The 15,077-nt window shown below is 38.5% G+C and overlaps 1 protein-coding gene across 15 annotated transcripts in view; it reads left to right on the top strand.

Moving 5' to 3' along the window:
• Positions 1-15,077, top strand: part of ERC1 (ELKS/RAB6-interacting/CAST family member 1) — a 730,429-nt gene that overhangs the window by 268,216 nt on the left and 447,136 nt on the right. For all 15 annotated transcript variants that reach the window (XM_057492538.1, XM_036907416.2, XM_057492541.1 and 12 more), the window contains 3 exons: positions 9,488-9,625; positions 10,850-10,990; positions 11,953-12,093. In XM_057492538.1, coding sequence (XP_057348521.1) covers positions 9,488-9,625; positions 10,850-10,990; positions 11,953-12,093 — 420 coding nt within the window. The remainder of the gene's footprint in view (positions 1-9,487; positions 9,626-10,849; positions 10,991-11,952; positions 12,094-15,077) is intronic.

Genomic DNA, 15,077 nt, shown 5'->3' with positions numbered 1-15,077 from the left:
TTGAATATTTTTCTGTGCCTCCATAAGCATGTTTATGATTTTTATTTTGAATTCTCTTACAGGAATATTGGTGAGTTCAGTTTCATTTTTCCTTTTCCTGGGGGTTTTGAGATTTTGGTCAGAACCATGTTCTTTTGACGTTTCATATTTCTGTATGGTGCCCTCTAGTTCCCAGAAGCTCCAGTCTCTGGAGCTGCTCAGCCCCTAGAGTGAAATTGGGGGTCGTAAGGGAGCAGAGCTGGTGCCTGTGGGGAGGAAAGGTCTGTTTCCTATTCCCATCTGCAGTGCCCATCTCCAGTGTCAGATCCAGTGGGCTGAGCTCATAGATGTCAGCCTCTGTGCTTGGCATCTCTAGCTGTTGTAAGCAGGTCCTCCGTCTGGCTGGTCTGATGCCACCGGAGTGACTTCCCATTTGCGAACCAGTGCCTGCAGCCCAGGAGGGAGGCCCAGCAGGCTGTGTGTCACAGTAGGGTGCCTCGGAGCTGAGTAGCTAGCCAGGGGGATGAAGTACCTGAAGCTCCTCAAAGTTCCCAACGTGCTGGGCAGAGGACACCCAGACAACCTTGTCCACCTCTCCCTTCTCCTGCGCAGCATGTGCATGTAAACTCTGCCCTTCAGCAGCCCTCTCACTGCTAGGAGGCCTCTCAGACCGCCTGCCTTTGCTTTGTCCCAGAACGGCCACGTGTGGATCCCCATCCTCCACAAGCAGCCAGAATCTCAGTCTCTCCAGCACTTGGCCTCTCCCAGCTCCCCAACCCCACCAACCTCCAGAGCACCACACAATGTAGGTTTGTGGTCCAAAACAGACATCCTGAGCTGGGCATTCAGCAGTCCCAAGCTTCCAGTCCCTTCCCGCTCCATTTCTCTTCCTCCTCCCAGTGAACTGGGGTGGGGGAAGGGCTTGGGTCCCGCCAGATCAAATGCTTTTGTACGTTACCCTGTTCCTGTTCTGTGAGGTCTGCTCTGTTCGTGAGGTCTGTATGCAGTCTCGTTCAGCCTTCTTTCCTGTTGCTGTTTTAGGGTTAGTTGTATTAACTATATTTTCCTACTGTTTTTGGTTTTGGGAGGAGTTCTCTGTCTCCACCTCTCACGCTGCCAGTCTTGAAAGATCCCCTTTGTTCCTGTGGTAACGCTTTTATGCAGATACTGTTTTGCTTGTAGTTGGTACACAGTTCATTTGTAGAGATTCTTTTTTCTCCATGATCCTCAGCTTTGTTGTGTTCCTGTTAATTTTCATCTCATTGATTGGCTCCACTACTTGAAGCAATTTAGTATTCATTCCCTTCATTGTATATTTCATTTCAGTTGCTGTATTCCTCAGGCCTGAATGTCTCTTTTTCAACTCTTCTGTTTGTTGAAATCATCAATACTGAGATCTTCAGTACTTTTGCTCAGATCTATAAGCGTATTTATGACTGTTACTTTGAAATGTTTATCAGGAAGATTGGTGATCTCCATGTGACCTAACCATCTTCCTGGTGTCTTATCCTGTAGTTTTGTTTGGAACATATTTCACTGCCTCCTCATTTTTTCAGGGTTTCTGTGTTTTCTTTCTTTGTATTTGAAGGATCTGTTATGCTTCCTAGTCTGTAGAGTAATGGCTTTATAAAGAAGGCATCCCATGGTGCTCAGAAGCTCATGACTCTTTCCCCTCTAGTGCCTGGTTCTCCTTTGCAGTGGAGCCCCAGTTGCTGTTGGTGGGCTGTGGGCAGGGCCACCTTGCTGTCTGTTTGTTGGCAGTGGTCTGTGTCACTCTACTGAGGCTGGCAGTTTTCCTCAGCCAGCCCTTTGTGATCAGAGTAGTTGCTTCTGCTGTGATTGTTGTGGCAGCGCTGCCCCTCTGCCTCCCCTGCAGTGACAGTCGGTGGTGCTCAGCTAATGGTGTGGGCAGGGTGATTATGAGGCTCTGGCAGAGGCTGGGCATTTATGTTGTAATTGAAAGCCATGTTAGACAAACCAGCTTATTGTAATATTAATTCTAGAGGAGACTGATTATTTTCTCCTTCATTTTTCTCCATAGATCTTATTGCCATCCTACATACAATAATATTCACATCATTATATATTATATATATAATATATAATAATATTTATTTCATTCATTCATTGCGTACCATATTACGATGTAGGCTCTTTGATCGTAGTGGCTTTCATCTGTTTTGATAACTTCTATGTCCTCAACATCTAGAAAAGTGCCTGGCACAGAGCAGGAGCACAGATAAGTGTTGAATAAATTAATGAAGTTTAGCGAATTAGTGAGTTCTATAATGATTGCTTTATTATCGTTTAGTTTATTAAAAATATGCCTTTATATTTCCTACACATTTTTGCTTAACATTTTTCAGTATTCATAGTTGACTCTCCCCAGTGATACTGGGCTATTTGTACAATGTTTCTCAAACCCATCCTCTTTTCCATCCCTCTTTGCTTGTTTAGTCTCCAGAATCTTTTACCTAGAGTGGTGAGATCTCCTATTGTTTTCTGTGTCTCTGTAAATTTCTTCTTCTCAGCAACCAGAATTATCTATCTAAAATAATAGAACAGAGTAGACCATTTCTTTGCTTAAAAATCTCTTACGGTTCCTATCTTAGAAGAAATTTTGTGCTCTTCCAGATGTCTACAAGCCATGTATTCAGCTACATAATGGAGTTCTGTTACCATCTTATAATAAAAGTGAGTCTATTCGTTTTTCTTTTTATTACTAGTGCTTGGCTTATAATAGTTCAGTAAATACTTTTTTGAGTAAGTAGTTGCATATAAATGTGTAGGGAGAATGAGTAGTACAATAAGAGATTGTGTTGCAAATGCTTGCTGTTACATAAAAGGTAACATAAAAATCTAACAACAGCACTGAAGAACAATTTTTCCCTTATGAAGCGGATGTTGTCTTTCTTACTGCCTGGGTGTTACCTTCTCTTTTCTTTCTCAGTTCTTTGTGGCATACTCTCTTATGGCATTTATTCATCATTTTGGAAGTAATTCGTTTCTCATGGCTTTCTATACTTCCTTTCTCCAGCCTCATTTCTGTGTGTCATGTCTCTCTTCTCCTTAGCTACTTATTTCTTTTTTTTTAAATTTTATTTTGGTATCATTAATCTACAATTACATGAAGGACATTATGTTTACTAGGCTCCCCCCTTCACCAAGTCACCCCCACATACCTGTTCACAGTCACTGTCCATCAACATAGTAAGATGCTGTAAAATCACTACTTGCCTTCTCTGTGTTGCACAGCCCTCCATGTCCCCCCCCACACACTATACATGTTAATCATAATGCACCCTTTCTTTTTTCCCTCCCTTATCCCTCCCTTCCCACCCGTCCTCCCCAGTCCCTTTCCCTTTGGTAACTGTTAGTCCATTCTTGGGTTCTGTGCTTCTGCTGCTGTTTTGTTCCATCAGTTTTCTTTTGTTCTTATACTCCACATATGAGTGAAATCATTTGGTACTTGTCTTTGTCCGCCTGGCTTATTTCACTGAGCATAATACCCTCTAGCTCCATCCATGTTGTTGCAAATGGTAGGATCTGTTTTTTTCTTATAACTGTGTAATATTCCATTGTGTATATGTACCACATCTGCTTTATCCATTCATCTACTGATGGACATTTAGGTTGCTTCCATATCTTGGCTATTGTAAATAGTGCAGCAATAAACATAGGGGTGCATCTGTCTTTTTCAAACTGGAGTGCTGCATTCTTAGGGTAAATTCCTAGAAGTGGAATTCCTGGGTCAAATGGTATTTCTATTTTGAGCATATTGAGGAACCTCCATACTGCTTTCCACAATGGTTGAACTAATTTACATTCCCACCAGCAGTGTAGGAGGGTCCCCTTTCTCCACAACCTCGCCAACATTTGTTGTTGTTTGTCTTTTGGATGGTAGCCATCCTTACTGGTGTGAGATGACATCTCATTGTGGTTTTAATTTGCATTTCTCTGATGACAAGTGATGTGGAGCATCTTTTCATGTGTCTGTTGGCCATCTGAATTTCTTCTTTAGAGAACTGTCTATTCAGCTCCTCTGCCCATTTTTTAATTGGATTACTTGCTTTTTGTTTGTTGAGGTGTGTGAGATCTTTATATATTTTGGATGTCAACCCTTTATCGGATCTGTCATTTATGAATATGTTCTCCCATACTGTAGGATACCTTTTTGTTCTATTGATGGTGTCCTTTGCTGTACAGAAGCTTTTCAGCTTGATATAGTCGCATTTGTTCATTTTTGCTTTTGTTTCCCTTGCCCGGAGAGATATGTTCAAGAAGCGGTCACTCATGTTTATGTCCAAGAGATTTTTGCCAATGTTTCTTTCTAAGAGTTTTATGTTTTCATGACTTACATTCAAGTATTTGATCCATTTTGAATTTACTTTTGTGTATGGGGTTAGACAGTGATCCAGTTTCCTACTCTTACATATAGCTGTCCAGTTTTGCCAGCACCATCTGTTGAAGAGACTGACATTTCCCCATTGTATGTCCATGGCCCCTTTATCGAATATTAGTTGACCATATATGTTTGGGTTAAAGTTTGGAGTCTCTATTCTGTTCCATTGGTCTGTGTCTCTGTTCTTGTGCCAGTACCAAATTGTCTTGATTAGTGTGGCTTTGTAGTAGAGCTTGAAGTTGGGGAGTGAAATCCCCCCTACTTTATTCTTCTTTCTCAGGATTGCTTTAGCTATTTGGGGTCTTTGGTGTTTCCATATGTATTTTTGAACTATTTGTTCTAGTTCATTGAAGAATGCCATTGGTAGTTTGATAGGGATTGCATCAAATCTGTATATTGCTTTGGGCAGGATGGCCATTTTGATGATAGTAATTCTTCCTAGCCGGGAGCATGGGATGTTTCCATTTGTTAGTGACCCCCTTAATTTCTCTTAAGAGGGTCTTGTAGTTTTCAGGGTATAGGTCTTTCACTTCCTTGGTTAGGTTTATTCCTTGGTATTTTATTCTTTTTGATGCTATTGTGAATGGAATTGTCTTCCTGATTTCTCTTTCTATTAGTTTATTGTTAGTGTATACAATAACAATATCCTATAGGAAAGCCACAGATTTCTGTGTGTTAATTTTGTATCCTGCAACTTTGCTGAATTCCGATATTAGCTATAGTAGTTTTGGGGTGGAGTCTTTAGGGTTTTTTATGTACAATATCATATCATCTGTAAATAGTGACAGTTTAACTTCTTTTTTACCAATCTGGATTCCTTGTATTTCTTTGTTTTGTCTGATTGCCATGGCTAGGACCTCCAGTACTATGTTAATAACAGTGGGGAGAGTGGACATCCCTGTCTAGTTCCCGATCTCAGAGGAAATGCTTTCAGCTTCTCGCTGTTCAATATAATGTTGGCTGTGGGTTTATCATAGATGGCCTTTATTATGTTGAGGTACTTGCCCTCTATTCCCATTTTGCTGAGAGTTTTTATCATGAATGGATGTTGAACTTTGTCAAATGCTTTTTCAGCATCTATGGAGATGATCATGTGGTTTTTGTCTTTCTTTTTGTTGATGTGGTGGATGATGTTGATGGACTTTCGAATGTTGTACCATCCTTGCATCCCTGGGATGAATCCCACTTGGTCATGGTGTATGATCCTTTTGATGTATTTTTGAATTCGGTTTGCTAATATTTTGTTGAGTATTTTTGCATCTACGTTCATCAGGGATATTGGTCTTTAGTTTTCTTTTTTGGTGCGGTCTTTGCCTGATTTTGGTATTAGGGTGATGTTAGCTTCATAAAATGAGTTTGGGAGTATCCCCTCCTCCTCTATTTTTTGGAAAACTTTAAGGAGAATGGGTATTATGTCTTCCCTGTGTGTCTGATAAAATTCCAAGGTAAATCCATCTGGCCCGGGGGTTTTGTTCTTGGGTAGTTTTTGATTACCGCTTCAATTTCGTTGCTGGTAATTGGAATGTTTAGATTTTCTGTTTCTTTCTGGGTCAATCTTGGAAGGTTGTATTTTTCTAGGAAGTTGTCCATTTCTCCTAGGTTTCCCAGCTTGTTAGAATATAGGTTTTCATAGTACTCTCTAATAATTCTTTGTATTTCTGTGGGGTCCGTCATGATTTTTCCTTTCTTGTTTCTGATTCTGTTGATTTGTGTTGACTCTCTTTTCCTTTTAATAAGTCTGGCTAGAGGCTTATCTATTTTGTTTATTTTCTTGAAGTACCAGCTCTTGGTTTCATTGATTTTTGCTATTGTTTTTTTCTTCTCAATTTTATTTATTTCTTCTCTGATCTTTATTATGTCCCTCCTTCTGTTGACCTTACGCCTCATTTGTTCTTCTTTTTCCAATTTTGATAATTATGACATTAGAGCATTCATTTGGGATTGTTCTTCCTTCTTTAAATATGCCTGGATTGCTATATACTTTCCTCTTAAGATGCTTTTGCTGTATCCACAGTAGTTGGGGCTTTGTGTTGTTGTTGTCATTTGTTTCCATATATTGCTGGATCTTTATTTTAATTTTGTCATTGATCCATTGATTATTTAGGAGCATGTTTTTAAGCCTCAATATGTTTGTGAGCCTTTTTGCTTTCTTTGTACAATTTATTTCTGGTTTTATGCCTTTGTGGACTGAAAAGTTGGTTGGTAGGATTTCAATCTTTTGGAATTTACTGATGCTCTTTTTGTGGCCTAGTATGTGGTCTATTCTGGAGAATGTTCCATGTGCACTTGAGAAGAATGTGTATCCAGTTGCTTTTGGATGTAGAGTTCTGTAGATGTCTATTAGGTCCATCTGTTCTAGTGTGTTGTTCAGTTCCTCTGTGTCCTTACTTATTTTCTGTCTGGTGGATCTATCCTTTGGGGTGAGTGGTGTGTTGAAGTCTCCCAAAATGAATGCATTGCATTCTATTTCCTCCTTTAATTGTGTTATTATTTGTTTCACTTATGTTGGTGCTCCTGTATTGGGTGCATATATATTTATAATGGTTATATCCTCTTGTTGGACTGAGCCCTTTATCATTATGTAATGTCCTTCTTTATCTTTTGTTACTTTATTTATTTTGAAGTCTATTTTGTCTGATACTAGTTTTGCGACACCTGCTTTTTTGTCTCTGTTGTTTGCATGAAATATCATTTTCCATCCCTTGACTTTAAGTCTGTGCATGTCTTTGGGTCTGAGTTGAGTCTCTTGTAAGCAGCATATGGATGGGTATTGCTTTTTTGTCTGTTCTATTACTCTGTGTCTTTTGATTGATGCATTCAATCCATTTTAATTTAGGGAGATTATTGTAAGGTATATACTTCTTGCCTTTGCAGGCTTTAAGTTTGTGGTCACGAAAGGTTCAAGGTTAGCTTCTTTACTATCTTACTGTCTAACTTAACTCGCTTATTGAGCTATTATAAACAGAGATTGATGTTTATTTCTCTCCCTTCCTATTCCTCCTCCTCCTTTCTTTATATGCTAGGTGTTTTACTTTGTGCTGTTTTGTGTTTGTTGCGACTGCTTTTGTGGGTAGTTGATTTTGTTTTTTGTCTTTAGTTAGTATTTGTTTGGTCTGCTTTCTTTGCTGTGGTTTTCTTTTCTCTGCTGACATCTATTTAGTCTTAGGAGTGCTCCCATCTAGAGCAGTCCCTCTAAAATAACCTGTAGAGCTGGTTTGGGGAGGCAAATTCTCTCAACTTTTGCTTGTCTGGGAATTGTTTAATCTCTCCTTCATATGTAAATGATAATCGTGCTGGATACAGTATTCTTGGTTTGAGGCCCTTCTGTTTCATTGTATTAAGTATATCATGCCATTCTCTTCTGGCCTGTAAGGTTTCTGTTGAGAAGTCTGATGATATCCTGGTGGATTTTCCTTTGTAGGTGAACTTTTTTTCTCTCTGGCTGCCTTGAATACTTTGTCCTTGTCTTTGATCTTTGGCATTTTAATTTTATGTGTCTTGGTGTTGCCTTTCTTGGATCCCTTGTCATGGGAGTTCTGTGTACCTCTGTGGTCTGAGAGGCCATTTCCTCCCCTAGTTTGGGTACGTTTTCAGCAATTATTTCTTCAAAGACACTTTCTATCCCTTTTTCTCTCTCTTCTTCTTCTGGTACCCCTATAATGCAGATACTTTTCCATTTCAATTGGTCACACTCTTCTCTTCAAATTCTTTAATTCCTGGAGATCCTTTTATCTCTCTCCGCATCAGCTTCTCTGCATTCCTGTTCTCTGTTTTCTAGTCCATTAATGGTCTCTTGCATCTCATCCATTCTGCTTTGAAGTCCTTCCAGAGCTTGTTTTATTTCTGTATTCTCCCTCCTTAGTACTTGCATATTTCTCTGCAAGTCCATCAGCATGGTTATGACTTTTGTTTTGAATTCTTTTTCAGGAAGATTGGTTAAATTTGTCTCCCCAGGTTCCTTCTCAGGGGAAGATGTAGAAGATGTCGAAGCTGTCTGGGTTAGTCTTGTCTGGATCAAATTTTTTTGCCTTTTCATGTTGATAGGTGCAGTGGTATGGTATTGACTTGTCTGTCAGCTGGGAGAGTCAAGACTCTTTCTACTTGCTCCTGGCCTTTCTTTACTGGGAGAACTGCGTCCCCTAGTGGCTTGTGTTGGACAATTGTTTGTAGATTGGTTCTCTGTATCTTGCCCGGCCGGTATGGAGGAAGCTCCCTTGCTGTGGGCGTGTCCAGCCTCAGGCTGCTTCTCTGCTATGGCGGGGCCTCGGAGGGGTAATGGACCGGGGGCTGTTTGGCTGTTTACCTCCGTGAGGGGTCTCAGAGCTGTTGCCCAGGGAGTTAGTGCGCCTGGAGTTCCCTGGCATTTCCAGCTGCTAGACTGTGACCTGGGATGCTTCTGTCCAGCCGTGGGGTCCCTGTCCCTTTAAGACTTTCAAAAAGCACTCGCTTTTCTTTGTCACGGGGCGCCGGCTGCGGGACCTGCTCACAGGTTTTGTTGTCCTGCTTCCCTAGTTTCCAGCACCCCACACATGCACTGTGTGTCTGCGCTTTGGTGTGGATGGCTAGGGCTGGGTGTTTAGCAGTCCTGGGCTCCCTCTCCCTCCCCGCTCTGACTCCTCTACTCCCACTGGGAGCTGGAGTGAGGGGCCTCGTATCCCGCCAGGCTGCAGCTTGTATCTTACCCCTTTTACCAGGCACTGGGTTCTCGTAGGTGTGGATGTAGTCTGGCTATTGTCCTGTGTCTTCTGGTCTCTCTTTTAGGGATAGTTGTATTTGTTGTGTTTTCAAAAATATATATGTTTTTGGGAGGAGATTCCCACTGTCCTACTCACACCGCCATCTTGGCTCTGCCCCTCACTACTTTTTTCTTTATAGGTTTGTGTATATGTGTGTATGTCATACCCATCTGTTTGTCTTTTCTCTGATCTGGCATAAATTCTGGGTTTGAAGTTTTGCATGCAGTTCTGAAACACTTAGGATTAAATTATTCCTTTAGAATATACACACAGTACTAATCCACCGGTTTCCAACTCAACATGATTTTTTTCTTGTGAAAGTTTTTATGTCTTTTAATTTCCTTTTTACCCCTTAATTGTATATACTCAGATTGAAAATCTTCAAGAGCAACTTAGAGATAAGGAAAAGCAGATGAGCAGTTTGAAAGAACGAGTCAAATCCCTGCAGGCCGATACCACCAACACTGACACTGCCTTGACAACTTTGGAGGAAGCCCTCGCAGAGAAAGTGAGTGGCGGGGCCAGGCTCGCCATGTACACCTGCTCTCTTCTGAATCTGTAGTTTCCTCTAGTCATGAGACTTGGGTCTAGAACACAGAAATCCCTTTTGGTAAAAAGGAAAAGAGCTGTCTGTACTGTTGCTGACATTCATAGTATAAGGGGAAAGAAAATCCATTTCATTTTTACCTGTTTAAGCATCTGGTACTAGGTAAGATGGATTGCACACTAGAGGGCAATGGCTGAAATTTCAAAAGAATAAAGCCATGTGTTCCCCATTTATCATCTTCTGATGGTAAAAGAGAAGTTCTTTTTATTTATATGGTCCAGTAGAATTTTGGGGATGTAGGAATATCAGACATTGACCATCACAAGGCAGTGTATAATTAGTTCTCCTTTACTATACCACATTGGTACCTAATGTGTCCATGGATTTTAGTTATTTATACAGTGTACTTGCTGCTTTTCTGATCTTGGCCTTGCTACTTCATTTTGTCTTTATGGACAAATATGGTTGACTAAATAAAGAAGTGGCCCAACATGTCAAGTGTTAATGTCTTGGAAGGAGGTTTAAGGAGTCTTGGTAGGGTGTTTTAATTGGATTTTTTTTTTAATGGAATAGGTTCACTGTTCCTTAAGCCTCTTGGATGCAGGATTCTTCAGACTAACTGGCAGAGATCAAGGCTTGATCCTGAATATATTCAGAAATAGTACCCAGGAATGTACCTAAATTGCTTCAAGTTTTAAACTTCCTGAGTATCTGTTGAGAGATAAAAATTTTAATGGTTTCTCTTTTCTTTACTCTTTATGCATTAAGCTCAGCATATTATCATCTCCCCAATGTTCCCTTTTTAGGTGTGTGAATTGTGAGTTATTTCTATTGACTTGTAGGAAATGTGAATTACAAATAAAGAAGAAATATTTGTTACTTACTGTCCTTAAGGTTCCTTGGAAATTGAATAAATGGGATTATTCCAAAATCATGCTTTCTGGCTACCTAACAGTAGTAGAGATGATAGGAAAGAGACCTAGGGGGAACAGAAGAACAAAGTCAGATCTTTATTGTAGGAAAATATGTAGGAAAGGTGAATTCTTTAAAAAGTAAATTAACATCTAATAACCATCTTTTGAATAGAGGATAGAACTGTGAAATTTACACCTAAAGGCTGAACTGTAGTCATAGAATATGCGTATAAAAGGGATTGCCTCATGTACCGATGTGCTCTTTTATCAGGAGCGGACTATTGAACGATTAAAGGAGCAGCGGGACAGAGATGAGCGAGAGAAGCAAGAAGAAATCGATAACTACAAAAAAGATCTTAAAGACTTGAAAGAAAAAGTCAGCCTGTTGCAAGGCGACCTCTCTGAGAAAGAGGTTAAGATCACCCAAATAGAATTACTTGGTTTGCTTTGTCTGTGCATTGTGTGTATAATGTTGGTGTTAATGTAATGCATATGCAAAAATACTTGATGGAAGATGTCCTTGATACTCTTTCAGCAGGCCTTTTGGGAGATATTATGGGATGTTTCCGAATATTTGCAGAGACATAGTAGATTGGATCATTAATATCCTGTCTTACCTCTTCCAGTGTGTTATGAGTTGGTTTTTTACTTATTAATGATATTTCTATAGTCCTAGAATAATTGAAGCCTTGTTACATTTAGAGAAATATTGTGTTTTTGGTAATAAATGTGATAGGGGAAAGGAATATGCAAATTGAGGACAATTAATTTACAACTCAAGGTGCTCTTTAAGTGCACCTCAACATTGGCAGAGATCTTAAATGATTGCTGACCAATTAGATGAGTTAACATACTTGGTCATGCTTTTGGAGAATCTTGTTGATGTGACCTAAACAGCAAAAATGCCTAATGTGATCAGGTAATATGTATGAACTTTAGGGACATTCTCCGGATTTTTTTTCTAGTATTTTTAGGAAAACATGGAAATTTAAATTCCTAGCAAAATTATTCTTTTAAAATTGAAAAATTCTTTATATTTCACACTAGTGTAGCTACTAAGTTTGAATACTTACATTCACAAAGCTTGATGTACATTTCATTTATTTTGTGGGAATTTCTACATTTCACTTATTTTGATAGAAATCTTTAAATCACTATTCAATTGGTATTTCTTTGGAATTTACCTTACTTTAGTTAGGACTTGAAAGCTCAAGCTAATAATGTCTATATATCATGAAATTTCTTGAAATGGAAAATATGTCAGTGCATAGTAATGGAAAGAAAGTTCAAGGCACCAGGATAATAAAGTAAAAACTCTAAATCTCCATTTTGTGGATAGTCAGTATTTATTGTAGATGCTGTTGCTTCTTTCAGGCTTCACTCTTGGATCTGAAAGAGCATGCTTCTTCCCTGGCTTCCTCAGGACTGAAAAAGGACTCCCGGCTCAAGACCCTTGAGATTGCTTTGGAGCAGAAGAAGGAGGAGTGTGTGAAAATGGAATCACAATTGAAAAAGGTTAAAGAAACTTTTCCATTTTTTTGTTTTGCTCTAAACAACAGTAGAAAACTTTACAGCGTTCATATGGAATAATTTACCAGTTGAAAAATAATCCCCGAATGTTCAAAATACCATTTATACCTTGACTGAGTGTCTTAGCATTCTTATCCCATTTTGTTTTACTACTGAGAAACTCTTAGACAATTGACAGGTCAGAAGATTAAAATATGCTGCTCCCCTAAGACCACAGTGTAAAATTCCCAGTTATCTGATCTTTTTCTTCTGTTAGCATCAGGCTTCCTAGAAGGAAATAACAGTGATAGTCACCCAGACTGGTGAATATTAGTATATGGTGCAGATATTTATTATCTGTTCCTTTGATTTGTATCTCTCTAATAATTATATGTGTGACAGTTTATAGTTTTCAAAGCACTTTCATATTTGTAATCTCTGAGCTATGAACTCTCTGAGAATTGGAACTGAGACTTTTGAGCAGTTATGTTAACTGGGTCCAGTTCGTATGATTACTAAAGAAAAAGGGGGTACAGTCTTGTCTGGAGACTTCAGTTTTGTTCTCTTTCCATATATTGCGTGTATTCAACATGATACCCTCATAATGAATCTTCATTTAGTGTAGGCCAAAAGTAAAGTCATTCTTAAACTAAGGAAAGGAAGAAAATCTGTATCTTAGACTTACTTTTGAATATGTAGGAAAACATATTTTTTTTGAAGTTGAGGCTTCTAGTTACAACTAATTCAGATTTGATGGCTGACTTTTTGCCCCTTACTGAAAAAGGAGGTAGTTTTCTATTTAATACCTGGCTATGAAAGGTGTAGCTGTCAGATGTATTTAGGGTTATAAAACTGAGCAGTAACTATCAAGAATAATGCTGTTAATTAATATTCTAAACTCCTCTGTTTATGACAATCTCCATTTTCTTTCTATTTGTTTATTTTTAATCTCCTTGTTGTCATGGTACCTCTGTAGCTGGTCATTTATTCGGTCTCTTGTATTTTAGGCTTTATATTCAAGTACATGTGAAAAAATAAGGTTATTTGGCATAGATGGTTGATGGCTTTCCCCTACTTTGATTTATTTCCTGTTTTACTTACTACACATGGCCGTTTTTCTTTTCATATTTTCCCTTGTTTGATTCTGGATAGTTGTTCCTTTTCCTAATGTTTTCCTTTTTTATTGCTTCCACCATGCACAACTCCAAGAAGGAGTTACTGTAGTTTTCTATTTGTTTCATTTATTCTTCATTTCTTTTTTCCCCTTTTTCTGCCTTGTCTGGTTTTAATTGAGCATTTTATATGATTCCATTACTTTCTTCTCTTAGCATATCAGTTATATTTCTTAAAGATTTTTAAACATCCTAGAGTTTGCAATATACATTTTGACTCTTCTCCCAGCCTTACTGACATAAAATTGACAAATAAAACCTATATATAAAGTGTACAATATGATGATTTGATGTATGTATACATTGTGAAATGATTACTACAGTCAAGCTAATTGACATGTGCTTATCACCTTACATAGTTATCATTTCTTTGTGGTGAGAACACTTTTTTAGATCTGCTTTCTTGGCAAATTTCAAGTGTACAGTACAGTATTACTAGCTGTAATCACTATCCTGCATTAGATCTCCAGAACTTTCATCATCTCATAACTGAAAAGCTTGTACCCTTTGATCAACACATCCTGATTTCTACCCTCCCAGCCCTTGGCATCCAGCATTCATCCATGTTGTTACAAAGGGTAGAATTTCCTTCTTTTTTTCATGGCTGAATACTATTTCATTGCGTTACATATATACAACATTCTCTTAATCTGTTGATGGACACTTAAGATGGTCTCATGTCTTGGCTATTGTGAATAATGCTGTAGTGAGCATCAGTGTGCAGATACCTCTTTGAGATACTGATTTCATTTCCTTTGAATACATATTCGGGAGTGGGACTGCTGGATCATATAGTAGTTCCAGTCTTCATTTTTAGAAGAGCCTCCTTACTGTTTCTAAAATGGCCATGTCCATTTGCATTCCCACCAGCATTAAACAGGGGTTACCTTTTCTCCACACCCTTCTGAAACTTACCTCTTGTCTTTTTGATAATGGCTATCCTACCTGGTATGAGGTGATTGTGGTTTTGATTTACATTCCCCTGGTGATTAGTGATGCCAAACACCTTTTCATGTATCTGTTGGCCATTTGTGTGTCTTCTTTGGAAAAATGTCTATACAGGTCCGCTGCCCATTTTTTTATCAGATTATTTGCTTTTTTTGCTCTTCAGTTAATGAATTCCTTACAGATTTTGGATATTAAACCCATATCAGCTATATGGTTTGTGAATATTTTCTCCCATTCTGTAGGTTTCCTTTTTAATTTGATGGTTTTCATTGCTGTTCAGAAACTTTTTAGTTTGATGTGGTCCCATTTGCTCATTTTTCCTTTTGTTGCCTGTGCTTTTGTTGTCATATCCAAAAAATAATACAACATACATTTTTAACTAATCAAAGTCCACCTTCAAATAATGAGATCCCACTTTATGTACAGTGTGGGGGTACCAAATAACTAAGTATTCCTTCCATCCTTCTCTGGTGACATTGTTACCATTCGTTTCATTTATTCATATGCTGTAATCGCCCCATACATTAAGTTGGTACTTTTTAATAAAGGAAGAATAAGAGTAATAAAAAATGTAATTTTAGCTTCATTTATTCCATCTTTAATTCCTTCTTCCTTTATGTATATGGGAGTTTTGACCTGTATCAGTGCACTTTTCCCTGAAGAACTCCTTTTAATATGTCTTGCAGGTAAGTTTCTGGTCTGTGAATTTCTCAGGTTTTGTTTGCCTGAGAAAGTCTTTTTTCCTTCGCTTTTGAAGGATAGTAACACTGGATAGAGATTGTAGGTTGGTGGATGTTTTCCTCTAAGATTTTAAATATTTTACTCTGCTATCTTCTTGCTCATTTTATTTCTGATGAGAAGTTCCCTGAA

Source organism: Manis pentadactyla, chromosome 14, assembly GCF_030020395.1.
Source record: "Manis pentadactyla isolate mManPen7 chromosome 14, mManPen7.hap1, whole genome shotgun sequence".
Lineage (NCBI taxonomy): Eukaryota > Metazoa > Chordata > Mammalia > Pholidota > Manidae > Manis > Manis pentadactyla.
This window is presented reverse-complemented; position numbering and strand designations above follow the sequence as displayed.